Source organism: Ovis canadensis, chromosome 3, assembly GCF_042477335.2.
Source record: "Ovis canadensis isolate MfBH-ARS-UI-01 breed Bighorn chromosome 3, ARS-UI_OviCan_v2, whole genome shotgun sequence".
NCBI classification, from domain to species: Eukaryota; Metazoa; Chordata; class Mammalia; order Artiodactyla; family Bovidae; genus Ovis; species Ovis canadensis.
Window position 1 is genome coordinate 206,345,149 of NC_091247.1, and position 25,371 is coordinate 206,370,519.

The window sequence follows — 25,371 nt, forward strand, 5'->3', positions numbered from 1 at the left end:
CGATCTCATTCTTTTTCCGTACCTCGCCTTCTCTAACTCCCTTACCCTACACCTCCCAAGGACCCATCATTCTAGCAAGAAATCCATAAGTCATCTTGATTCCTCACTCCTCTTCACCCTCATCCTTCACGTCTCGTTAACCAACAAGCCAGGCCAATTTCACTTATATATTTCTCAAATTTGCCTCTGTCTCTACTATGAGCACTCTAGTTCAGGCCTAAACTGTCACCAAATGGTTTTTGTTCCCGTCGAATTCATCCACAGAGCTATCAGAGTAAACTACAGAGGAAAACATATTCTTTCTTCACTTTCAATGGCTCTGAACCATGGACAGGATCAAAACCCAGCTCCTTGTTTACACAGCATAAGTCATCTACTATGATCTGTACCTGCACCTGCCCACCTCCAGGCATGCTTCTTCTCCTTGTGTGATGCACATTTTGAGGTCCAGCCACCTTGAGCTGCTTTCTTGTAATCCCCTGCACATATCATCTTATTTAAGGACGCTGCATCTTTGCTCATGCTTCTTCTTTCCTCCTAAGGCTTCCCAGGTGGCACCAGTGGTAAGGAACCTGCCTGCCAATGCAAAAGACACAGGTTCGATCTCAGAGGAGGGGAGATCCCCTGGAGGAGGGCATGGCAACCCACTTCAGTATTCTTGCCTGGAGAATCCCATGGACAAAGCAGCCTGGCAGGCTACAGTCCATAGGCTCTCAAAGAGTCGGACTCGACTAAAGCGACTTTGCACGTATATGTGACGCTTTCCGCAAATGCCTTCTCTTCCCATTCCAATCCTCCCCATGTCAACTACCTACTATCCTTTGAGACTGAGAGCTCTAGTCACTTCCTCCAAGAAGCCTTCTCTGATATGATTACTTAGTGCTCTCATAATACCCCAAGTATATTACTTTTCCTAAACTAACAAAAGAGTTTTCCATTTGTTTATTTCTGTTTTCCCCCATTACATCTTTGGCAACTAGAGCTAGTTGCACAGATGTAGGATTGTGTCTTGTTTATCTCGGTACCTGTGCACAAGTCCTGGCCTGGTGTAGACTGGGAATGATCAAGGGTTTGTTGACTTAAGAAATGAGTTTTTATGCCAAGGCTATGAAACCCTGAATAGTATAGTTTAAAATGTCATATATATAAAAGACACGAAAAAAAAAGGAAGGTTGGTCTCAGTGACCACTCTCATGCTAATCCTTCCCCAAGGCAATATTCTTACCCCAGAAAAGAGATGGAATTGGTGGTAGCATGTAGATAACTCTAATTTATTTTATTTAATTTCTAAACTTATTTATTTATTTGGCTGTGTCGGGTCTCAGCCGAGGCATGCAAACTCTTTGTTACAGCATGGAAGATCTAGATCCTGGATCAGGGATCAAATGAGGCCCCTGCATTGAGAGAGTGAAATCTTAGCCAATGGGCCACCTGGGAGGTCCCAATTCTATCTAATTTAGATATACTTCTAATGGTAGTGGTTTAGTCACTAAGTCGTATCTGACTCTTGGAACCCCATGGACTGTAGCCCACCAGGCTCCTCTGTCCATGGGATTTCAAAGGCAAAAATACTGGAGTGGGTAGTCATACCCTCCTCCAGGGGGTCTTCCAGACCCAGGGATGGAACTGCCATCTCTTATGTCTCCTGGATAGGCAGGTGGGTTCTAAAAATGAACTACAACAGAAGAAAGTGAGAAATGGTAATTTCAGGTAGCCCCCAGCCCTGACAGTGATGCTGAAAGTCGTTTTAGAAGAATATGAAATTGTCCTCCAACTTACTGAAAGTCCACCATTGTGTCATCAAGAAGAGACTCTGGGGGCTTACCTGGTGGTCCAGTGGTTGGGATTCCTCACTTTCATTGCAGGGGGCACAGGTTATATCCCTGGTCTGGGAACTGAGATCCTGCATGCTGTGCAGTGTGGCCAAAATAAATAAATAAATAAATAAAACTTTTTTAAAAAAGAAAGAAAAGAGGTTCTTCATTAGCATCTCAATCCATTTGAGGTCATGGACTTCCTTGAAAATTTGATGAAAGTTAGGAATGCTCTCCACTCCCCCCACCTCCAGTAAATGCACAGAAACACTGCATATACACATATTGATGTCACAGACACTTTTAGGGGTTTCCATATCTTCCAATGTCTGTGCCTAAAGCAGCGCATTAGGAATAATTTTGACGACACATTGGGCTTACTAGAAAAAAATGCCCTGTTTGACTAATGATGTCTTCCCTAATAGCATAAGAAATGGGTAGTGGCACTCACTGAATCTACCATTCTGGATTCTTCAAGTCCTTCTTGTTCTAAATAATGTATTCTACCTATGTTGTTCTTTTTGTTTTTTATTGAGGTATAGTTGATTTACAGTGTTGTGTTAGTTTTAGTTGTATGGATTCTTCTTCAGATTCTTTTCCATTACAGGTATTACAAGATAATGCTTCCCTGGTGACTCAGATGGTAAAGAATCCACTTGCAATGCAGAAGACCTGGATTCAGTCCCTGGGTTGAGAAGATCCCCTGGAGGAGGGCATGGCAACCCATTCCAGTATTCTTGCCTGGAGAATCTCCATGGACAGAGGAGCCTGGGGGCTTACAGTTCATCGTGTCGCAAAGAGTCAGACATGACTGAGTGGCACACACAGTGAGCACAGCACAAGATATTGAAATAGTTCCCCATACCACCCAGTAGGATCTTGTTGATTAGTAGTGTTATCTGTTAATCCCAAACTCCTTGGGATTTCCCCTTTGGTAACTATAAGTTTGTTTCCCATGTCTGGGAGTCCATTTGTGTTTTGTAAATAAGTTCATTTGTATCATTTTTTTTGGATTTCACACATAAGTGGTATCATATAATGTTTCTCTTTGTCTGACTTACTTCACTTCAGTATGATGATCTCTAGGTCCATACACATTGCTGCAAATGACATTATTTCATTCTTTTCTTATATCTGAGTAATGTTCTATTGCGTGTGTGTGTATATATATATATATAAAGCTCAACATTCAGAAAATGAAGATCATGGCATCTGGTCCCATCACTTCATGGGAAATAGATGGGGAAACTGTGGAAACAGCGTCAGACTTTATTTGGGGGGGCTCCAAAATCACTGCAGATGGTGATTGCAGCCATGAAATTAAAAGACACTTACTCCTTGGAAGGAAAGTTATGACCAACCTAGATAGCACATGAAAAAGCAGAGACATTACTTTGCCAACAAAGGTCTGTCTAGTCAAAGCTATGGTTTTTCCAGTAGTCATGTATGGATGTGAGATCTGGACCATAAAGAAAGCTGAGCACCAAAGAATTGATGCTTTTGAACTGTGGTGTTGGACAAGACTCTTGAGAGTCCCTTGGACTACAAGGAGATCCAACCAGTCCATTCTGAAGGAGATCAGCCCTGGGTGTTCTTTGGAAGGAATGATGCTGAAGCTGAAACTCCAGTACTTTGGCCACCTCATGCGAAGAGTTGACTCATTGGAAAAGACTCTGATGCTGGGAGGGATTGGAGGCAGGAGGAGAAGGGGACGACAGAGGATGAGATGGCTGGTTGGCATCACCGACTCGAAGGACATGAGTCTGAGTGAACTCTGGGAATTGGTGATGGACAGGGAAGCCTGGCGTGCTGCGATTCATGGGGTCACAAGGTGTCGGACATGACTGAGCAAGTGAACTGAACTGATATATATAAATATAACATCTACGTATATATGTGTGTGTGTATATATACATCACACCTTCTTTATCCATTCATCTGTCAGTGAACATTTAGGTTGCCTCCATGTCTTGGCTATTGTAAACAGTGTTTCTGTGAATATTGGGATGTGTGTATCTTTTCAAATTAGGGCTTTTTTCTTTTCTGGAAGTATGCTCAGCAGCGGGATAGCTGGATCATATGGTAACTCTTCCTGTTTTAAAACTAGACCTATTTTTAAACTGTCTTCTCCCAGAACATAAATTCCACAAGAGAGCAGAGATTTTGAGGTTATGACTGTTGCCTGCAGCTGTATCTTGATACTTTGTATTTACCGACCGTGTATCTAGATGCAATGTCTGGAACAGGACCTGGAGGAACTATGTGTGCTCAAAAAATATTCTTGAAAGAAGAAATATGTCCTCTCTTGAGAGTTCTGTGCTACAAAATTTACTGTCTACTGAGTAAATTAATATTTGCTTCTATTTATAATATGGTCATCCTCTTTGTTTCAAAAGCTCTTTTGTATCTACATCATCCTGAAATTTATAGACTAAATCTGTTTTTTGTTTTCAGCACTTTTACTGTTTTTCTTTTCATATTTTTCTAGATTAACCTCTTTTCTTCCATCAAATGATCACCACTTCCTTGATTAATTTAGTTCCATTGACTAAAGATAAGATTTAGCTGGTGCCATCAATATACAAAATGAAGTAAACAAAATGCATTACATTTCAAAGACAACAAAATAAATGTCAGTTTCTCCAAATATATTTGCATAATTAATCAGCTCTAAACATATTGGAACGATGTAAATACTGAATGCATATGTGCTAAGTCACTTCACTCTTGTCTGACTCTTTGTGATGCTATGGATCATAGCCCATCAGACTCCTCTATCCAAAGGATTCTCCAGGCATGTATACCGGAGTGGGTTGCCATGCCCTCCTCCAAGGGATATTCCCCACCCAGGGATCAAACCCACATCTCTTACATCTCCTGTATTGCTAGGTGGGTTCTTTACCACTAGCACCACCTGGGAAGCCCCGGAATACTGAATATTTAAATATTAATAATAAGCATTTATTATTGGCAGCAGTTGTGGAGATGTCTAATGAAAATGTGCTTTGGGTGCTTTAAAAACTTCCCTCAAATGATTTCTTTTTTTTTTTCCTCAAATGATTTAAATATGGCCTCTGTAACTTGTTCCCATTCAAATCACTTCATGAGCCATTTCCTCAAATAAGGTACAAAGTCAGTTTTAGCACTTGTTAAATCATAACAAGTTCTGACTTAGAAGACTATGAATTAACGAAGTTTTATTTTTTATCTGCAATGCTTAGGTTTAATCAAAACAGGGCTTTGACTTTTTTCATTTAAAAGAAAAATTAGTGAAAACTATAATACATAACATGTGGTGATTTGTGCTGGCATACAAGCCACATAATGAAATTCTGACCAACAAAACTCTAAAAATCAATTTGAGGACCAATGTTAAGATTTAGGGCTAAATACGTATAGTTAAAATTCATAATTTCTTAGCACCCCTTAGCAGTATTCACTGCCAGCAAACTTTCGACATATCTGGCTGATAAGAGAGCTGGCAGAGACCCCAAAGGAACAGAAGTTAGTCATACAAAGTAAGGCCTATGCGAATTTTCTGCTACTGGTTTTAGACAACTTGCCTCAGAAGTGTATGCACTGAAATGGCTTGATTTTTAGACGCAGCCACACAATTATTCACAGCACTCACAATGATAGGCTGCAGACCCTTGTCTGAACCCTCAGGCAGCTGCGTGTTCACCTGGGTGGTCATGCTGTAGCACGTACCATGAGTCGTCAAGAGTGCTGCTCAGAGTTGGCTGATCAAGAGATACGCATTGCAAAGGAACAGGATTTGAGACAGCCCAGGGTTTCCTCTTTGAGTAGGTTTAAGATATTTTTTTTTTCTCACAACTTCCTTCCTGTTCTAACTGCCAGTGCTCAGAAGTCAGGCTTGAGAGGCAGAGGCACCCAGGACGGAGTCGTGGACCACTGACAGTAAGTTGAGATCCCTTCGGGGTGGGGAAGGCTGCAGGTGAGCACAGACAAATGCAAGAAGTTTCTAAACCTGGCTACTGCCCTGTACAGTTTATTTACTTTAAGAGGGGTTGTTCCTCTTTTAACAAACCGTGATAAGAAAGTTATTAAGGAGGCTGCAGAGAAGGGGAAATCCAGGCAGGGAATGGCAACAGTGACTCAGGGGAGGCTGGTCTATGAGGGAGGGCGTGCACGCCCGCCCAGGAGACCCATCCTTCATGTCCTGGAGAAGGATTCCAAGGGCACCCGCCGGCAGTGCCTGGCTGGGTTCCTACAAGGTCGAAGCCGGCATCTGGCCAAGCTCAGAAGCAAAAAGACTGTAGAACCAAGCTGATACGAACCAAGCTGGTACATGGTGAGTTGGTTGGTGCTGGGGTGGAGATGTGTGGTTTCCTGTTTTTAAGCAGACTTAAAGAGATGGGTTGAAAAGAAAAAAAAATCAATTTGAAATTGTCAAACATGAAACTGTTCTCCACGGGAGGAATTTTCTGGGCACATAAAGGAAATATATAATGAAAGCCTCCCCTGGGGTCCAATGAGATTTAACAATCCAGGGGGGAACATAGCAGAACGCATGGCTATTGATTCATCAGTCTACTGAGATGGCATTTCTACCACTAGCAAAAGCCAGTGAGATGGGCAGAAAGATAACTGCTGCTGTTGCCAAGACCAGCTCTTTACATCTGAGAGGGCTAAAAGGAAACCCAGAAGACACCCAACAATTTATTGAGAAATGCATGCTTGGTTGCTCAGTCATATCTGACTCTTTGAGATCCCATGGACTGTAGCCTGACAGGCTTCTCTGTCCAGGGGTTTTTCAGGCAAGGATACTGGAATGGGTTGCCATTTCTTCCTCCAGGGGATCTTCCCTACCCAGATTGAACCCTGCATCTCCTGTCTCCTTCATTGCATGTGGATTCTTTACCTGCTGAGCCATCAGGGAAGCCCCTAATTCAGAGATGCATTCTAGAAAAATTCAAATAGGCTCAGCTAGGACACCCAGTCAGTGGGCCTTCCAAATGTTGGGGTATGGTTTTGGCAGTCATGAGAAGTGCTTTAGGTGTGACTTGGAATACTTTCTTCTCTTTTAAAGGATGTTCCAGGTAGCACATGTTACAAACATGGTCTGTACTTCAACTCTGGTTTTTTGTTTAGTTGCTAAGTCATATCAGGCTCTTTTTGTGACCCCAGAGCACACCGGGCTCCTCTGTCCCTGGCATTTCTCAGGCAAGCATAATGGAGTGGGTTAAACTCTGGACCTAGGGTAATTTGTGGTATAAGTCTGATAAACTCTGAGCTGTTCTGTTCAAGCTGTTCTGTTCAAGGGGAAGGCAGATGCCCTTACTTGGAGGTCCTATGGTTGTATCTTCATGGAGAGACCAAGAAACACTGGATTCAGAGTTAGCATATTGGATGCTCAAGCAAGGGAAGTCAAGAGGTCTGTGCTGGCCCCCAGGAAGTTGTCATAGGCAGTTGCCATTTATCTTCGCCATTGCTTGATTTCATTACATTTACAAGAAAAGGCCCCTCCCAGATCTAGATATGAGACAAGCACAGTAAGATCATTTTATTCTTTCCTGATATGTGTGCAATTCTGAAAGAAAAGTTCATTCACCACCCATACTACACAGATACAGCCCACGAAGGATGACCAGGTTATAGCTGAACAAAAGCCGACAACCTCCAGGCACTGGACTATGGTTCTCTCTCATTTGGGAGAGCATGAGCTTGTCCCTCAGGCAGTATGCTCTGAGCAATGAGCAGGTTCTGTTTTCAGTGGAAGCTCAGAATAGCTAAGTCAGTCTGATGGGAACATGAGGGCCTTGGCCAACTCATGGGAGCACCATAGATTTCAACTTCAGCCGGCCGATAGAGAGACACCCTGAGGAGTGGGGGTGGGAGGCAGTAAAAATTAAGAAGATAAAGAGAACCAGCTTATGTGGAGGGCATTCTGTGTGTCAGATCTGGGGTGAGAAACGTATAAAACTGAATCCTGTGAGGACACTGAGAGGACAAGAAGGCTCAGAAGTATGCAATGACTGAAGTCACACACTGATGTAAAAAACAATCAGTAGCTATGCTGCCTCAGAAGGACATTTTAGGAAATGCCTCATGGCAGAAATGTTCTTTGAGCCCCCATTCTGAGCATCCTTGTTCTGGGTCAGTATTATTGTCACCCCAGATCTTGTGTTAGAGTCCATACTGGCACCCCCCCGACAGATGGGTTTTGTGTTCTTTTTGAAACTTCAATATTTATCCACTTAATAAAAAATTACTGAATCCCTCCCTACTGGTTTCCACATTCTGGTTCCCACAACCAGATCTGGTAAAAATTCACTTGGGTTTTCTTAGATGAGCTAATATTCACCATGTGTGCTTATAAAAATTGTCTTTGGAAAATTGTCAGTTGCTCAGTTGTGTCTGACTCCTTGTGACCCCATGGACTGTAGCCTGCTAGGCTCCTCTGTCCGTGGGGTTCTCCAGGCAAGACTACTGGAGTGGGTTGCCCTTACCTTCTCCAGGCGATCTTCCTAACCCAGGGATGGAATCCTGGTCTCCTGTATTGCAGGTGGATTCTTTACCATCTGAGCCATAATTTTTCATGTTTAATTTAAAACCTCTGTGAGTGGACTGAGTAATTGCAGTGTAGTCTTTTGCCCAATAATGGCTCCCTTTATGCAATTTTCTTTGCAGATTATGTAAAATGAGTATTCATGAAAGCACCTAGCACTGTGACTGTACATAGTAGACACTCAGAAAAGCTGAATGCATCCACTGAGTTCTCTCTCCTTTTGCATGTGAATCTAGGTGTCCGTGGGGCATTTGTTCTAGGACCACCCCCATCCTCCTTGATACCAAAATCCATGGATGCTGCAAGTCCCGTGCTCTTGGTATCAAGAGAGGACCAACCATACTATGAATGCCCAGGAAGGAATAATGTATTATATCTTGGGAAATAATTACTTCAAGGGAAACACTAAAGAATTCTGCTCCTAAGAATCTGTACCCCGCCTCTGGCTTGATCTTAACGTTTAATGCATGTAAGAGGACACTGTCCTCTCAGGCACTGGCTTGGTTGCTGTCTTCTGGCTCTGCAGTTGCAGAAGCTCGTGGTGGGGTGGAGGTAGTATAGAGCAGCTCCTAATTGGACACATCAATTCCTCCGAGTCATTAGGGAATAGTGACACACCAGAAAGGAATTTAGAACCAAGACAGTGTGCTGTGTCCCGAGGGATAAAGTTAGATTCCCCAATGAAGCCAAATCACCAGGCAGCAGAGCAGACCCAAATCCTCCTTGACTGGCTCCAAATTGTCTGTGGTCCTTCAGAGACGGTCCAGCTCACCATGACCTGCTGTAGACCGACGACCTCCAGTTTGGGGAAAGTGGGCATATCCTAGACATCAGGAAGTGAAGATGACCGGGTGACATAGAATGCTGATGCTCACATAGGTACTTCTCTGCTGGAAACCCCCTACTTCTGAGACTTCCCCATTTCTTTCTACCCCTCCCTCAACTCTACCTCTTCTGTCTAATCCTCCTGGCCGGTGCATCAGGTTATGTGATTATGCAACTTCGGGGCTTGAGTTAAGTCTCCACTGTGCTTTCCTCCAGAGCCAAAGGAAAATCTCTCTATTTGCTGTGCCTGTGTCTCCTATCATTTCCCATCAGTCCCAGAATGACCTCTGGCTTCACTTAGGAAACGGAGCAATAAATAGAATCTAAAATTAAATTGCTCTTTAAAGAACTAGAATAGTGGCGACTGCATTTTATAGGCTGATTCAGTTCCTAAACAATCCTGGCAGTTCCCAGAACGTCTTGTCTCTTCCGTGCTCCTCAAAGAAACCAAATCTATTTTTAAGAAGGAAGGAGAGGACTTTGTCAACATGGCAGAGCCCAAAGAAAGCCTTGGTGTCTGGCAGTTAGGTACCTCGCTGAAGCTGAAACCAGCAAACATGGATTATCATGAAGAAGGGAGGAGAAGAAGGGAACAGAGGGTCATTGAACATCTACTCTTGGCCAGAATAGTCCTAGAACTTTTCACGTCTTCTCTAACTCTTCAACTCCATCAGAAAAGTTTATGATTCCCACTTTACTGGTAGGAAAACTCAGGCTCAGTGAGGCTAATAACACCCTTACATCCTGGAACGTCAATCATGGACGCACATTTTGAATCTCTAGTCTATCTGACTCAGTGCTCAAGTCCCAAGAAACACAACAAAGGGTCATTGTTTTGTGAATTAACCAGGTGGTTTGTTTCATCTAAATCCAAGAGTTTTACCTCGTCTTTGCCTTCCACTTATTCGGAACTGCATTACGAACCAGAAGAGTGTGCCGCCTCCTGAGGCTGGTAAATTCTTAGCTGTATGTTACTTCCGGTGTCTTGGAAATTTCCCTGAATTTTTAAGCAAAAACTCTGATTTGTGCTGTTTTACCCATGCCGTGAATACCCACCCTAATTTAATTTGGCATTTTAATTGAGCCTGAGAGGATTAAGTTCCTGCCTCAGCCCATCTAACGCTTGACCCTGTTTCACTGAGCAGTAAACATGGGTGTGTGAGGGTTTGCTGTGAAAATTCACCTGTATAGGCATCTGTGAAGCAGGAAATAATGATAACTAGAGAGGTGAGCACATGAAAACATAAAAGAAACGCATATGTGCTTTGGGGTGTTATTAAATATGTAATTGATAATTCCCCATTTCACTTTAGGGCTTCCCTGGTAGCTTGGAGGTTAAAGCATCTGCCTGCAATGCGGGAGACCTGGGTTCGATCCCTGGGTTGGGAAGATCCCCTGGAAAAGGAAATGGCAACCCACTCCAGTATTCTTGCCTGGAGAATCCCATGGATGGAGGAGCATGGTGGGCTACAGTCCACGGGGCCGCAAAGAGTTGGACGTGACTGAGCGCTTTCACTTTCATTTCACTTTTACTGTGTAAAAACCTGTAGTCAAACACAGCATGAAAGCAAGTGACACAGCCCTGCTGTTTGTGGAACAGGGTGCAAGCCCCAGAGGGAGGTGAGCACAGCCCAATTTAGAATGTTCATTGCTGATGATCTGGGTTCTCCCCAGCCTCACATCCACTTCCTCTTTCCCTTTCTTGGTTTACAGCCTTGTTTAAATTAAGTCATGCAGTCGTGTCCAACTCTTTGCGACCCCATGGACTGTAACTTATCAGGCTCCTCTGTCCATGGGATTTTCCAGGCAATGGTACTGGAGTGGATTGCCATTTCCTTCTCCAGCGGATCTTCCCGACCCAGGGATCGAATCCAGGTCTCCCGCATTGTAGACAGACGCTTTACCGTCTGAGCCACCAGGGAAGTCCTAAGGAGAGCATTAGAGTCATTGAATTATGAAGGAGCCTCAGAGATCTTTCAATGCAACCGTCTCACTTTGCAGAGGCCAAAACTGGACCAGAGGTTTAGCAGCTTGTGCAAGGGGACATGGGGTAGAGTTGCACCGAAATTCTCTTTAGATGACACTTCCCTGACTTGCTAAAGCCGCCCTGCAGAGTTTTGCAAAGCAGCACTTACCTCTGCCTGTGCAGCATCCCCCATGGAGATTCTCAAGATAACCAATGAGCTCTCTAATTTCATTATTACTTCTTAATAAAGACAGCTGGAGTGACAGAGCTTGGAGCCTCCTGTCAGAAACCCCCCTGGGCTCATATTCATGCTGTCACTTACACAGCATGCTTTCTCGGGCAAGTTATTTACTTCAAGTTTAGTTTCCTAGTCTGTGGAAGGCAATGATGACAGCCTCCTTAAGGCTGTGGTGAGGACTAAGTGAGATAATCCTCGGGGCAGGGTTTAGCACTATGTGTGATAGCTGTTAGAATTATTGTTATCAATAACAAAACCAGATGTTCTTCACAGACTTACAGAATGAAATTATGGTTTGGGGGGTGGGGGGTAGTGGGGGGAAGGAATAGTTAGGGAGTTTGGGATGGGCATGTACACACTGCTATTCCTAAAATGGATAACCAACAAACACCTGCTGTACAGCACAGGGAACTCTTCTCAATGTTGTGTGGCAGCCTAGATGGGAGAGGAGTTTGGGGTGGAATGGATACATGTATATGTATGACTGAGTCCCTTCACTGTTCACCTGAAACTATCATAACATTGTTAATTGGCTATACTCCAACACACACAAAAAAGCTGTTCTTTAGATGATGCAATTGGAGAGCAACCTGGCATTTCCCTAAAATTCCTCAAAATGGAAGGGTAAAAAGAGAAAAATGAGGGAGTTCCCCAGTGGTCCAGTGGCTAGGACTCTGTGGTTTCACTGCCATGGCCAGGGTTCAATTCCTGGTCAGGAAACCAAGATCCTCAAGGCACATCGTGCAACCAAAAAACAAACAAACAAACAACAAGAAAAACAAACAAAACACACACACAACACAAACAAAAAAGTTTTAAACTATTTTTGAAAGGAGAAAAATGATACTTGTAGTTAACTATACATATACAGTTAGCTTGGGAAACTGGTGTCAAGATATATTAACCAGTTGGGGCTTCGGGAGAATCTGAAATTTCCAGGAAATGAATTGTAAAATTGCAAATGCAGACTCTTTGGGGAATTCACATAAATAAACAATATGAAATAATGAAACAGAGGCAGATAGCCTTTTATACAGGTGAAATAAGGTAACTGAAGGACAACTGAGCTGACACCTGACTACAGGTTGCAAGCTTAGAAAAGGAAGCACCTAGAGATGGTCTCCCCTAACCCGTCACCTCCCAAGATGAGGAAAGGAAGATCACAGCAGTTAGAACATTTGCTCACAGGGTCATAGCTAGTTAGTGACAAAGCCAGAATGAAAACTCATGCGTGATGAGGCCTAGTTCATTGAGGGGATAATTATCCAAAATCAAGTAGATTGACCCAGAACTCTTCCCAAACCGCAGCTCTTCTACTGGACTATTGTTATGTTCCCTGAGATCCAGACATTACTTGGTATCTCTTCCTGCCTCTGCAGGTCCAGGGTTTCAGGTTCACAGCCATGATCCTTGGCTTGAGGCTGAGTTGTGTCGTTGGTCTGGCCAGGCTTCAGAGAGAAGCAAAAAGTGAAAAAGAAAGTGAAGTCACTTAGTCGTATCCAACTCTTTGCAACCCAGTAGACTATAGCCTACCATGCTCCTCCGTCCGTGGGATTTTCCAGGCAAGAGTACTGGAGTGGGGTGCCATTTCCTTCTCCAGAGGGTTTTCCCAATCCAGGGATCAAACCCGGGTCTCCCATACTGTAGGCAGATGCTTTACCATCTGAGCCACCAGGGAAGTCCATGTTTAACACTCAATGCTTTGCTTCACTGCTTCCAAGTTATAGTTTCAAGTCATCTTCTTAGTCATGAACTCCAGTAGAGTCTACGAAGGACTTCAGGGCTCCGTGAATCCCTGTGCTGCAGACCACGATTCTTACTAGATTTTTAAAGAGACTTGCAATCTCCAGAAAGATTAAGAACCACCAATCAAACCAGCTGGGCATTTTTGGTACGGCTAGATTGCTCATCCCCCAACTTTTTCCACCTTGGAGAATAACTTAAACATCAGTATGTGCTAAAGAACAGTGTCTTGTAAATGCTAGATGCTCATCAAATATTTGTGACCTTCATTTTGCTTTCAGAAGGGCTTTCCCTGAGAAGTGCTTTCCAGTCCTTTCCTTATCATTTTATGACATTTTCACCTTTTTTCCTTTTTTCTAATCAGCTTTTCAGAGTGAACTGATTTGGAGTCATCTGACTTCATATCTCTTTTTCTTATGCTATATAATTAGACCAAATTATTTTCATGTGGTCCCAAATTTCCTCCTCTTGACTGCCACAATTTCATATCGTAATCCCACATTATTCTCTGCTCTTCAATTCTCTAGTTAGTTAGTTAGTTAGTTAAGTTGCTTGGTCAGTCATGTTTGACTCTGCAACCCCATGGACTGTAGCCCACCAGGCTCCTCCGTCCATGGGATTCTCCAGGCAAGAATACTGGAGTGGGTTGCCATTTCTCTGCTCCACGTTAAATAAATGTGTGGCTCATTTTCACTGAGCAATTATTATATCTGTTTAGATATAATAAAAATTTAGAAGTGACATGTCTCACCAATTAAAAAATCAGGATCTAGATGACAGATAAATTATGTTGCCAAGTATGACACTATTAAAAGTTAGAAAGTACTGTCCTAGACCAGATCTTTCTCTCTGTGTGTCTCTGTTTCCTTCTCCTTTCAAAACTGAGGTTTGAGGGTGCAGAATTACAATTTCCTGTGTGTGTCTTCAGTCACTCAGTCATGTCCGACTCTTTACGACCCCATGGACTATATCCTGCCCGGCTCCTCTGTCCATGGAATTTTCCTAGGCAAGAATACTAGAGTGGGTTGTCATTTCCCTACAGATTATTAAAATCACCTTGAGCTAATTAGTGGCTGGATGTGATGTCATCCTCTCATAGTCAAACTCCAAGCACATGACTTGTGAGAACCAAGTAATACATTCCAGAAAGGCCTCTCTGCAGTGCTGAGATGTCCTCACATGGTGATAGCTTTGCTGATGCTCTGTCGGCAGTTTTTTTATGTGACCTCTACCCTGGGTATTTGGTCAGGCTCCTGGGTGTCACCAGAGGAGAACCTGTCTCATCTAATTAGTCTCATCTGCATTGTTCTTTATCTGTGGCTTAATGGTTGTCCTTAAACTACCCACAGCCGACAACCTCCACCCACTGCATCCTTCATCGTCTTTCCAGCCAGTTCATTCACTTTCCCTGAGTGTTGTTTGGAGTAGGACTTGAATTAGTCACTCTGTTTATTGTACTGTTCTCTAGAGGCTCAGCTCTGAGTGGTGCTGGTTCTTCAGCAGAAGCAAGAGTTGCCATAGCAACAGGCCTACAGGCTTCCTTCCTGCACAGGAAGTGGGCCCAGCCGATGCAATACTGTTTGCAGAGTTGATCAAGGCTCCTAGTGTTCAGCTCGTTATTTTTCTGGAAGAGGATAAATGAGCCAAGAGATATCATTTCTTTTCCTTTCCGTTTTTTTTTTCCTCTGTTAAAATTGCATTTGTTTGACTTCCAAATTATTTTTCTTCCCATTGCCAATAATAGCAACATTAAAAGTTGAAACCACAACTGATTTTGGCCACAGATAGCTTCACTCTGAGAGGAACCTTATAGGACTTGGCAGGGTTACATAAGATGAGATGTGATAGGTATTGTCTTAGAGTTCTACCGCTTCAGAATAGTAAAGACTTTACCCAAGGTAGGGAAGAGAGTTACCCTGGGAGCAGAATGAAAGGAAACCAGGAAATTATCTCCTTGTCTAAATATCTCCCTTTTTTTCCCCAAATAGCTCCATTTCTGTGAATCCCAGGCCTGAAATTCTTCCTAGAGATTCCTTCCTCTTTATTAGGACAGGGCATCTCATTGAGATACATGAACTTGGGCAGTTCTCTTAAGCTCTGGGTTTCGAGTTTCTCAGTAATAAAACGAGGGGAGGGTATGGCTACCCACTCCAGTATTATGGCCTGAAGAATTCCATGGACAGAGGAGCCTGGTGGGCTACAGTCCATGGGGTCACAAAGAGTTGGACACGACTGAGTGACTAGCAAGTTTTTGGACTATATCACCTCCACGGTTCATTTCAACTCTGAAAAGCTCGGACTATACATGCTTTAAGAAAAATAATTTTTAAATTTACAATCAGTCATTAACACTTAAGCATAAATAATTGTATTAGATCTTCCCTTGATGTTTTAACACAAAATGAGTAAATGTAGATGATGAAGGAAGAAAACAGGGTATGCCCAGGGGAGGTCTTAGAGCATAAGGTCACAGGAGATCTGGAGAAGAGAAGGAGGTGCTAAAGGAGGAGTGGAGATGGATAGAAGGGCACTAAAGAGACAGTTGCAATTTGTCTAGAAGAAGTTGGAGTCCTTTATTATTTTGTGTTATTTCAAAAGAACAGAAGCTCGTTAGATATAGAACCTATTAACCCAATCAATGAGCGCTTATAAAATGACAAGCATTCAAGTGTTTCAGGAGATTCAAGAGACTTTTTGGTGGTCCAGCGTCTAAGACTCTGTGCTCCCAATGCAGGGGCCCTGGGTTTGATCCATGGTCAGGGAACTAGATCCCATATGATGCGATGAAGACCCAGGGCAGCCAAATAAATTTTTAAAGTGAGAGAGAAACCAAACCCACTAGCTGGCCTCAGGGAATTATTAGCAATGTTGGGAGCAGGGGAGGACACTCAGGCAGATATCACAGGGGCCTAAAACTTCTCATGAGTTGCCTTTGAGCTCTTACAGGAGTTCAGGGAAAGATGCAATGAATGGGGAAAAACTAACTTGCTTTACCAAGTACTTGACACCATTATAACTGGGATTGTATTGATACATGCTGAGCATTTTGACACCTGCAAGACTGGCTGGGTTTGTAGGACTATGATCATTTCTATAACTCTCTGAACTGGGGCTGTTCGTTCATTGTTCAGGACAGCCGGTGCTATCCTGCTTCACTTGTTTTAAACAATTCACAAGTGAGTTACTTACTGTCAGTTTCATTGAGTGAATAGGAGGGATTCATCACAGTATGAAAACATTCAAACATGTCAAAGGAAAACCTGGAATGTGTTATATTCTTATTTTGTGAAATAGAATGAGGCTGAATCAGAGGGAAGTCTCCTGGAAAATCATTGACAATTACAGAAGTTTATTAGGGGAAAAATAGCACTGAGAGTGGGCTTCCTTGGTGATTCAGTGGTAAAGAATCCATCTACCAGTGCAGGAGATGTGGGCTCCATCCCTGGGCCGGGAAGATCCCCTGGAGAAGGAAATGGCAACCCACTCCAGTATTCTTGTCTGAGAAATCCCATGGACAGAGGAGCCTGGCAGGCTATAGTCCATGGCATCACAAAGAGTTGGACAGGACTTAGTGACTAAACAACGACAAGACTAAGAGCAGCCCCTCAAGCATAGCTCATATCCATGGACTTTTGGCCAATAGATCATCACTGTCTCTCTTTCTGTCTCCCTCTAGATCAAAATGACTGAAAAGGCCCCAGAACCACACGTGGAAGAGGATGACGATGAGCTGGACGGCAAGCTCAACTACAAACCCCCCCCACAAAAGTCCCTGAAGGAGCTTCAGGAGATGGACAAAGATGATGAAAGTCTAATTAAGTACAAGAAAACGCTCCTGGGGGACGGTCCTGTGGTAGCAGGTATGTGTATGTTAGGAGACAGAGTGGGGCAGGTCAAGGGGCATAGAAAAGGCAAACATCTGAGCTACTCAGGAGCAGGTACAAAGGAGAGGGTACCAAGTGCTCTAAGCTTAAGGGAGTGAGCTGCAGTCTCCATGTGCCAAACCAAGTTATAGATGGATAATTAAGTTTTCTTTGGCGATAAGGCATACGTTGCCTTGAAATAGACAAAAATAACACATAGGAAGGATTTAGAAGGAGTTTCAGACTATTACTCAGAATTGGATTCTCTCCATGGTCTTTCATATTCTCTCTTCTCTTTCTCCTTCTCTCCTTCTCCTTACCTAACATCCATCATTTCCAATACACAACGGAAGAGTCAGACATGGCCCAAAGATATGGATGCACCCTGACCAACCGCAGAGTACCTTACCCATAGCCACTCAGGAAATGTTTGCTATTGATGAATAAGGTGGGCCCACAAGTACCTGAAGCAGAAATAACATCACAGGAAGGTCCAAGGCCACTAAGACCAAGCCTGGTGAATCTGCCACTTCCATCCTTATGTCTCCTCTAGAGACAGAGGTCCATTTTTCTTTTTCATCTTCTCTCTTTCCTACTTGAAATGTACACACACACACACACACACACACACACACACTGTATGCATATACCTCTTCTCTGTGCTCACAGTGCCTTTTAATTTCTGCAGACCCAACAGCCCCCAATGTCACTGTCACCCGCCTGACCCTCGTTTGTGAAAGTGCCCCAGGACCAATCACCATGGACCTCACTGGTAAGTGGTCACAGCTCTTCTGTTTGGTGGGGCCTCATGTCATCATGAGGACAAGAGCATGGTTTCTGTCCCTTGTCCCAGCCAAAAAAAAAACCTAGTAAGGTAAACAGCTTCCCAAGTGACACCATGGTCAAGAATCCACCTGCCAATGCAGGAGACACAGGAGACTTGGGTTTGATCTTTGGGTTGGGAAGATCCTCTGGAGAAGGAAATGGCAACCCACTCCAGCATTCTTGCCTGGGAAATCCCATGGACAGGGGAGCTTGGTGAGCTACAGTTTATGGGATCACAAAGAGTCAGACACAACTGAACATGCAGGCATGCAGTAAGGTGATTTCTAGTAAGGTATGCTGGGACCAGATCACAAATCACTGTTTTCACAGTAGTTACCATGCTTAATAAGAAGCCCTAACCTCCATTTCTATTTAATTGAAAGGGGTCAAGCATAAGTACTAGATATGTCTACCTGTATTATATTTATTTTAGATTTTTATCTCTCCATGGCATAGGAGAATTATTATTCGTGGAAAAAGACTGCTAATGAAAATATTAAGAAGCAAGTTGTAGGCTTCTGAAATGGTAATATTTTACCATTTCAGGGTTGGGAAGATCCCCTAGAGAAGGAAACGGTAACCCACTCTAGTATTCTTGCCTGGGAAATCTCATGGACAGAGGAGCCTGGCAGGCTACAGTCCACAGAATCACAGAGTCAGACATGCCTGAGTGCACACACGCACACACACACACACACGCACACACACAAACACACACACACGCACACACAAACACACACACGCACACACACAAACACACACACACACACACGATAAAGATCAGAGAAAATATTGATCCTGCATCAGCTACAGAACTTACCTGAAGGCAAGAAGAAATCCAAGACCTCCTGTTTAATGCTAGGAATTCCATTGTGAAATATGCAGGATTTTTTTTAGCTTAAAACTGATTCTTTGAAAGAAGCAACTTCCCTCACTAAAGATGTACAACTTAACATGTTATTTTCTTTCACTTTATTGCTGCCAAGGTCAAGTCCTTTCCTGAGACTTAGGTCTGGAGGAGATGATGAGCGACAGGAAAGGTAGCTGATTTGGGGGAAAGTAAGCCACTGGGAGAAATAAGGAAAGGGCCACGAAGCCAGGGGTTGGAGACATCAAAGGCAGGTCTTTCGTGAAAAAAAAAAAAAAAATATATATATATATATATATATATATATATAATTACCAGATTCATATAATAGACTCATGAGACAGAACAGAGCATGCCTATAGAACAGTAAGCTTAGGAGCAAGGTAGTTCCTTTCTCATAAGACAACCACTCTTTACCTTATATGGGCTTTTTGTCATAGGGAGGAAATTGGAGGCTGAAAAGACACACTTCCTGTTCAACCGAAATCATTAGAGTAGAGTCTCACATTCAACTACCCCCACGTTCTAGCATCTCTCAGAAAGAAATTCTCTCTCTCTCTCACCAGGCCTCAGACCTCTTCCTGTGAGAAATTATGTAAAGTTAATAGGTATAACCGTCATTTTGCAAGATAAGGTCTGAAGTTGTACTAAGGAAACCTGCTGTTCAGAAAGGCTCGATGATCGATCCTGCAGGGAAGACTTGGTCCCTGTCCCTTTTTCCCAGCAACAACAAAAGCTTGGTTTTCTATCACCAAAAAAAAAAAGCTACTGAAGTGAATCCTAGATGTATACAGAGGAGGCTGGTGCCAGCTATATGCATGAAGCATCTGCATAAAACTGTGCAAAACACACACACACACACACACACACACACACACACAGTCACCTCAAATGTCAAATTATACAGGATCATAATGGGAAAGGAACAAAGACCACCCCTAACCAAGTTACAGGAATTAGGGGGCAGATCCCAGCTTTATGGAGCCTGAAGCCTTTAGAACTTCAGTGATATGTTATCTTTTCCTTAAGAAAAAAAAAGTATGAAATTGAAAATGCAAAAGCAAAATTAAGTGCATAAATCTATGTTTTAATGTTATATTTTTTTAGAATGATAAAAAGGAACTAAACAAGCACATTTTCTAAAGCTTAGAAAACATCCAGACTGGCGATTCCTTTCCTACATGATATTATACATGTACACCCGTGGCGGATTCATGTTGATGTGTGGCAAAACCAATACAGTATTGTAAAGTAAAATAAAGTAAAATTTAAAAAGAAAAGAAAATACCACACACATTAACAAATCTACAAAAACAAATAGTTGGCATTCTTACATAATATTTTTCTCCTATATATTTGAAGACTGGGGGCAGAGTCTTTAAGGATAAAATCTTGCGTATTCTTAAGGCTGCAGACAAACTTGGAGGGAAAGCTCTATCATGTTTCTTTCACATTGACTGTAAGATTTTAGGCGTTTCAAATGTGTGTTTGTGCAGCGACTAATCTCAACATTCTTTGACCTGAGGACCACAGGGACCATGTTGCTCTGAGGAGTCCAGAAATGGCTCAGGAGCTTCGACTTCATTCATCTCCTGTGAATGTCCTTCCAGTGAAAATTAACTCTTTTAAAATTCACTTCTACAGGGGATCTGGAAGCCCTTAAAAAAGAAACCTTTGTCCTAAAGGAAGGTGTTGAATATAGAGTCAAAATTAACTTCAAAGTAAGTATCTGGCCCTGTATGTTTGTGTAAAGTTTTAAAATTCTTTCTGTAATCAGAAGAAAAAAAAATCAAATTTCTTGCATTATCACATTGGCATACTTTTTGTTAATTTCTATTTCTCCCTAAATCTGGCTCTCAGTTTTAGTTCCCAAAGCTTCTTCCTCATGGGATGGAAGACAATCAGGAAGGGTGGACAGGCAGAGGCAGGGAATAACAAGGAATATTCACACCTTTCTTTTGTCCATCTCAACCATATTTATATTAAATGGACGATCTGTGGAGCAGTAGAAAAACAGGAGTCTTTCTTTCTTGAAGTCCTTATTACTACTCCACCACCATTTCTGTCTTTTTTTGATCTTTTACCCACCCCACCACATCTTCTATTATGCCCAGGAGACCAGCTTAAAGTCTTCTAGAAGGATGTGGGTTTTTTCCCTATATCTATGAGTCACATGCAGAAGTTAGAAGAATTAGAAAGTTCGGGCTTCATTTTATCACACTCTCTCCAATGAAGCTGTTTTCCTTCTGTCTGCTTTTGATAGCTTTATGCTACATGTTTTGCTGAGTGCCTGTTCCAAACCTAAGCAAGAAGTATTCATGGCTATACTACCTCATTGCCAACAAAACAAAATGTATCGCTGAGAGATTGCTCTGATTGTTCTGTCCAAAATAAAAACGGAGCCCTGGTTATTGTCGAGGAGAAACAATACTCTTTCATTCTTACATGGGTAAACAGTTAATGAAGCCATCCAGCTACTGGTGCCATGCCCACTTTAATTTGCTTGTATAAGTATGACCATGGTATAAAATTAACAGATTGGTTCAGCCCTAGGTAGAATGAATCATGGAAAAATAAAGCACTCAAGCTGTCTATATTTTCATTCCGCTTTAGTAAATTTTCTCTGAAAGGCTTGGGAAAGTGGCAAGATTCCAGACAACATTTGAGAATGACAGCCATCCAAACTACATGCCAGAGGCAAATGGATTTCACCCATTATTTTCATCCAAGGAGGCTGTTTTCCTGTGACTCATCTCATCTCTAGACTCCAATCACAGTTATGTTACAAGCAAAATCATCTTCTAGGTCCAACTTTCCATTACGACTTTTCCCCCTGTTTGTTTTTCATATGTTCGGTGGATCATTTCTGAGAGTAGGATTTTCAGATATTTACATAATAATTAGTTTCCATTAATGCCTTTGTAACCTAAAAACAAGAAAGGCCTTATGGCCAGTCTTCAGGGGGAAGGAGCTCAAGACCCTTCTCTGGGCCACGGAGGAAGGAGAAATGTAATGTAGAATACTGAGATAGTGTTCTAATTAACCATCCCCTCCCCCACACCAAAAATCATAGTATTCAACAATTGGAACCAGCTTCGATAACACTGAGTCTTGTGACTTCCTCTCTTTAATCTCTGCCTCATCGCTAGGCTAAATGATAGTAGTAACTTATTCTGAACTAAATCTTCAGTCCTTTCATCCTTAGAGAAGCCTCAGCTAGGTCAGATCCGCATGAAACACGAGGAAAAATTGAAGACCCTCTTTAATCTGAATCACTTGGCTCCTTCCCATCTACAGGTGAACAAGGATATTGTGTCAGGACTGAAGTATGTTCAACACACCTACCGGACGGGGGTGAAAGGTAAAGTATGCCCACTTGCCACTGTCCCAAACTCTGCTTCTCAGGGACACATAAACTTCGGGAAAGACCTACCCAAATGGGAGGTGCTAGTAGCGTGTGATAGGCAGGTGGCAGGGGGTAGGGGTGGGCTGCGTGCTCAATTTCCTAGCCAAAGAATAGGGGGGAAAAAAATAGACCAACCTAGATAGCATATTGAAAGAGTGTTCTAGAATTGAGAAAAGCGGCTCAGATAGTAAAGTGTCTGCCTACAACGCAGGAGACCAGGGTTCGATCCCTGTGTAGGGGAGATCCTCTGGAGAAGGCCATGGCAACCCACTCCAGTACTCTTGCCTGGAAAATCCCATGGATGGAGGAGCCTGGTAGGCTACAATCCATGGGGTTGCAAAGAGTCAGACAGGACTGAGCGACTCATTTTCACTTTGCAACTAAAACAAATAATATCACATTACTTAATCTACAGTTTCCTTGACAAGCTGCACCTAAACAGTACATGTTCAGTTGTGTTCTGTTAATAAGAGCAGAGGAAAATGAAAGATGGAAGGCTGATGAAAGCACTTCCAACGTTTCGTTAACCTAACGGTGTGAAACAGCGTCGCCTAGAGGTGTGAAGCAGTAATGCATAGGTCAGTTCAACCAAATCCATCAATGAGGGCTAAGGAAGACAATGATCAATTAGCATGGAGTAAAGATCCAGACTGCAGCCATGAAATTAAAAGACGCTTACTCCTTGGAAGGAAAGTTATGACCAACCTAGATAGCATATTCAAAAGCAGAGACATTACTTTGCCAACAAAGGTCCGTCTAGTCAAGGCTATGGTTTTTCCAATGGTCATGTATGGATGTGAGAGTTGGACTGTGAAGAAAGTTGAGCGCCGAAGAATTGATGCTTTTGAACGTGGTGTTGGGGAAGACTCTTGAGAGTCCCTTGGACTGCAAGGAGATCCAACCAGTCCATTCTGAAGGAGATCGGTCCTGGGTGTTCTTTGGAAGGAATGACGTTAAAGCTGAAACTCCAGTATTTTGGCCACCTTATGGGAAGAGTTGACTCACTGGAAAAAACTCTGATGCTGGGAGGGATTGAGGGCAGGAGGAGAAAGGAACGACAGAGGATGAGATGGCTGGATGACATCACTGACTCGATGGACGTGAGTCTGAGTGAACTCTGGGAGCTGGTGATGGACAGGGAGGCCTGGCGTGCTGCGATTCATGGGGTCAAAAAGAGTCAGACAAGACTGAGCGACTGAACTGAACTGAACTGAAGACCCGCTTAGTGACTCAAATCCCACAGAAGATTGTTAACCTGAAAGATCGTCCTGGCTCTTCCAATACCTAGTCTCACGAAAAAATAGTTGTTTCCCATTTTCCTTTGGGTGTGAAGACTCTGATGTGTCACTTGGGCAAAAGCTGGTCAAGAGTGTCTGCAGCTATTCCTCCAAACTTATTCAAAATAACAGCCAATTTAAACATCAGCTGCCTGCCTGCCCACCTACCTTTACTTAAACTTTCTAGTCCTCATTATTCTTAATATATATCCCAGTTGCTCACCTTTTAATAACTCTGGTTGGCTATTTTTACCATCTGTTTCAGTTCACCACTACTTTTTTTAAAAACCAAATTATTGGTTTTCCCATTTCATCTAATTATTCCATCCATGATTTCTGTTTATTCTGATCAGAATGAACATCTACTATCAGAATGATTCATTCTAACCAGCTGTTACCTTATCTCTTGCAACTATCCACAGAATGATAGTTTGTAGATGGAAGATCCTCAAGGTGTATTATATAGAAAAGAAACAGAATCCCCCAAACATAGATAGCAGCAGAGCTGAGATCAGAACTCTGGTCTCAATTAGCTTCAGGTTGTTTTTTTTTTTTTAATTGAGATATAATTGGCATATAACATAGTGTTAGTTTTAGGTATTCAACATAATGACCTGTACCTGTACACACTGTAAAATAATTACCGTAATTAGTCTAATTAACCCCCATCACCACACACAGTTTCAATTTTTTTTCTTGTGACGAGAACTTTTAAGATCAACTCTCTCGGCAACTTTCAAATACACAATATAGTATTGTGAACTATGGTCACCACACTGTACTTTAGGGCCTCCCTGGCTCAGTGGGGAATCTGCCTGCAATACAGGACACCCCAGTTCGATTCCTGGGTTGAGAAGATCCCCTGGACTTAACTTCTCTTGTAACTGGAAGTGCGTACCTTTGGAGTACCTGGAATTGTTTTTTGTTTGTTTGTTTGCTTTGTTTTTATGACATAATCTGCTACATCTTCATAGAGTCTGGATCCCCATTGATTTAGGGCACTAATTCCTCAGCTTTCCTGAATCTCAGAGTCAGCTGTGCTGTGTTTTAAGGACACTGATTCTTGGGACTCACAATAGCACTAACCATAGATTGAGAGTGGGTCAAAGTATACTACATTATGAAGAGATTCCAATTTTAAAAAATGTTTTTTAAGGAAAAAAAAAAAAAGTTGCTCCCGGTAAATCTGATATTTAGCCAGGCTTGCAAAGTATTGCTCTTGGCTTTGATCACAGTGAGCTCTGCTCCAAATTGTCACATGCAGTGTTTCCATCTAACAGGCTCTCACCCTAATGAACTTTTCTTTCTTCCCAGTGGATAAAGCAACATTCATGGTGGGCAGCTATGGGCCTCGGCCAGAGGAATATGAGTTTCTGACTCCAATTGAGGAGGCCCCCAAGGGCATGCTGGCCCGAGGCACTTACCATAACAAGTCTTTCTTCACCGACGACGACAAGCATGACCACCTCACCTGGGAGTGGAACCTGTCCATTAAGAAGGACTGGACGGAATGAGCACCTCGGCCCTTCGCTCTGCCTCTCTCTGCCACCCAGAAGAGCCCTTGGTCCCTCCTCCCTGATCACAGCTGGGCCCCTTCCCCAGCACCCTCCACCCTCTTAGCACTGCACCCTCTGCCACAAGGTGTCTCCCAGTGATAGCTGAACAAGATGCTTGAAATTGGGCTTTCATCCTGCCCTCCTCCTGAACGTGGCCAGATCTCCCAAGTTCTCTGTCCCATAGATGATCATTTAATAGTCCCTCTTTTATTCCCATTTGAGCAACTGGAGATCAGAAAATGGGCAAACTAGCTCAGTCCTTCTGCCTCAGGTCCTTGTCCCTCCCTCCACCCCTGGATTCTCCTGTGGTGACTGCTGGTTCAGTGAAGGTCCCTCATCATGTTCCCTGCCAACTGTGGTTTTTCTTTTCTGGGAGACACTGTAAACAGCACAAGAGAACAGGAATAAAGCAGTTATAAGAGCTGACTGAGACTCTCCTTTCTCTGCATTCTCCCTTTAAG

The 25,371-nt window shown here is 42.9% G+C and overlaps 2 protein-coding genes across 3 annotated transcripts in view; one reads left to right on the forward strand and one right to left on the reverse strand.

Moving 5' to 3' along the window:
* The window catches only part of PDE6H (phosphodiesterase 6H), a 22,482-nt gene extending 16,678 nt beyond the window's left edge, over nucleotides 1–5,804 (reverse strand). The window contains exons 1-2 of the mRNA XM_069585633.1: nucleotides 5,523–5,804; nucleotides 1,826–1,910 (exon numbers count right to left, since the gene is read on the reverse strand). The gene's annotated coding sequence lies outside the window, so the exon portion shown is untranslated. The remainder of the gene's footprint in view (nucleotides 1–1,825; nucleotides 1,911–5,522) is intronic.
* Nucleotides 5,315–25,336, forward strand: ARHGDIB (Rho GDP dissociation inhibitor beta). 2 transcript variants are annotated; one of them, XM_069585631.1, is made up of 6 exons: nucleotides 5,315–5,732; nucleotides 16,792–16,975; nucleotides 17,667–17,750; nucleotides 20,316–20,392; nucleotides 21,969–22,032; nucleotides 24,669–25,336. In XM_069585631.1, the coding sequence occupies exons 2-6, from the start codon at nucleotides 16,798–16,800 to the stop codon at nucleotides 24,866–24,868; spliced, it is 603 nt and encodes a 200-aa protein (XP_069441732.1). In that variant the 5' UTR covers nucleotides 5,315–5,732; nucleotides 16,792–16,797; the 3' UTR covers nucleotides 24,869–25,336. The 2 variants fall into 2 exon arrangements, with proteins under 2 accessions (XP_069441732.1, XP_069441733.1); XM_069585632.1 differs by having other exon boundaries at nucleotides 5,698–6,126.
* The last annotated feature ends 35 nt before the right edge of the window (nucleotides 25,337–25,371 follow it).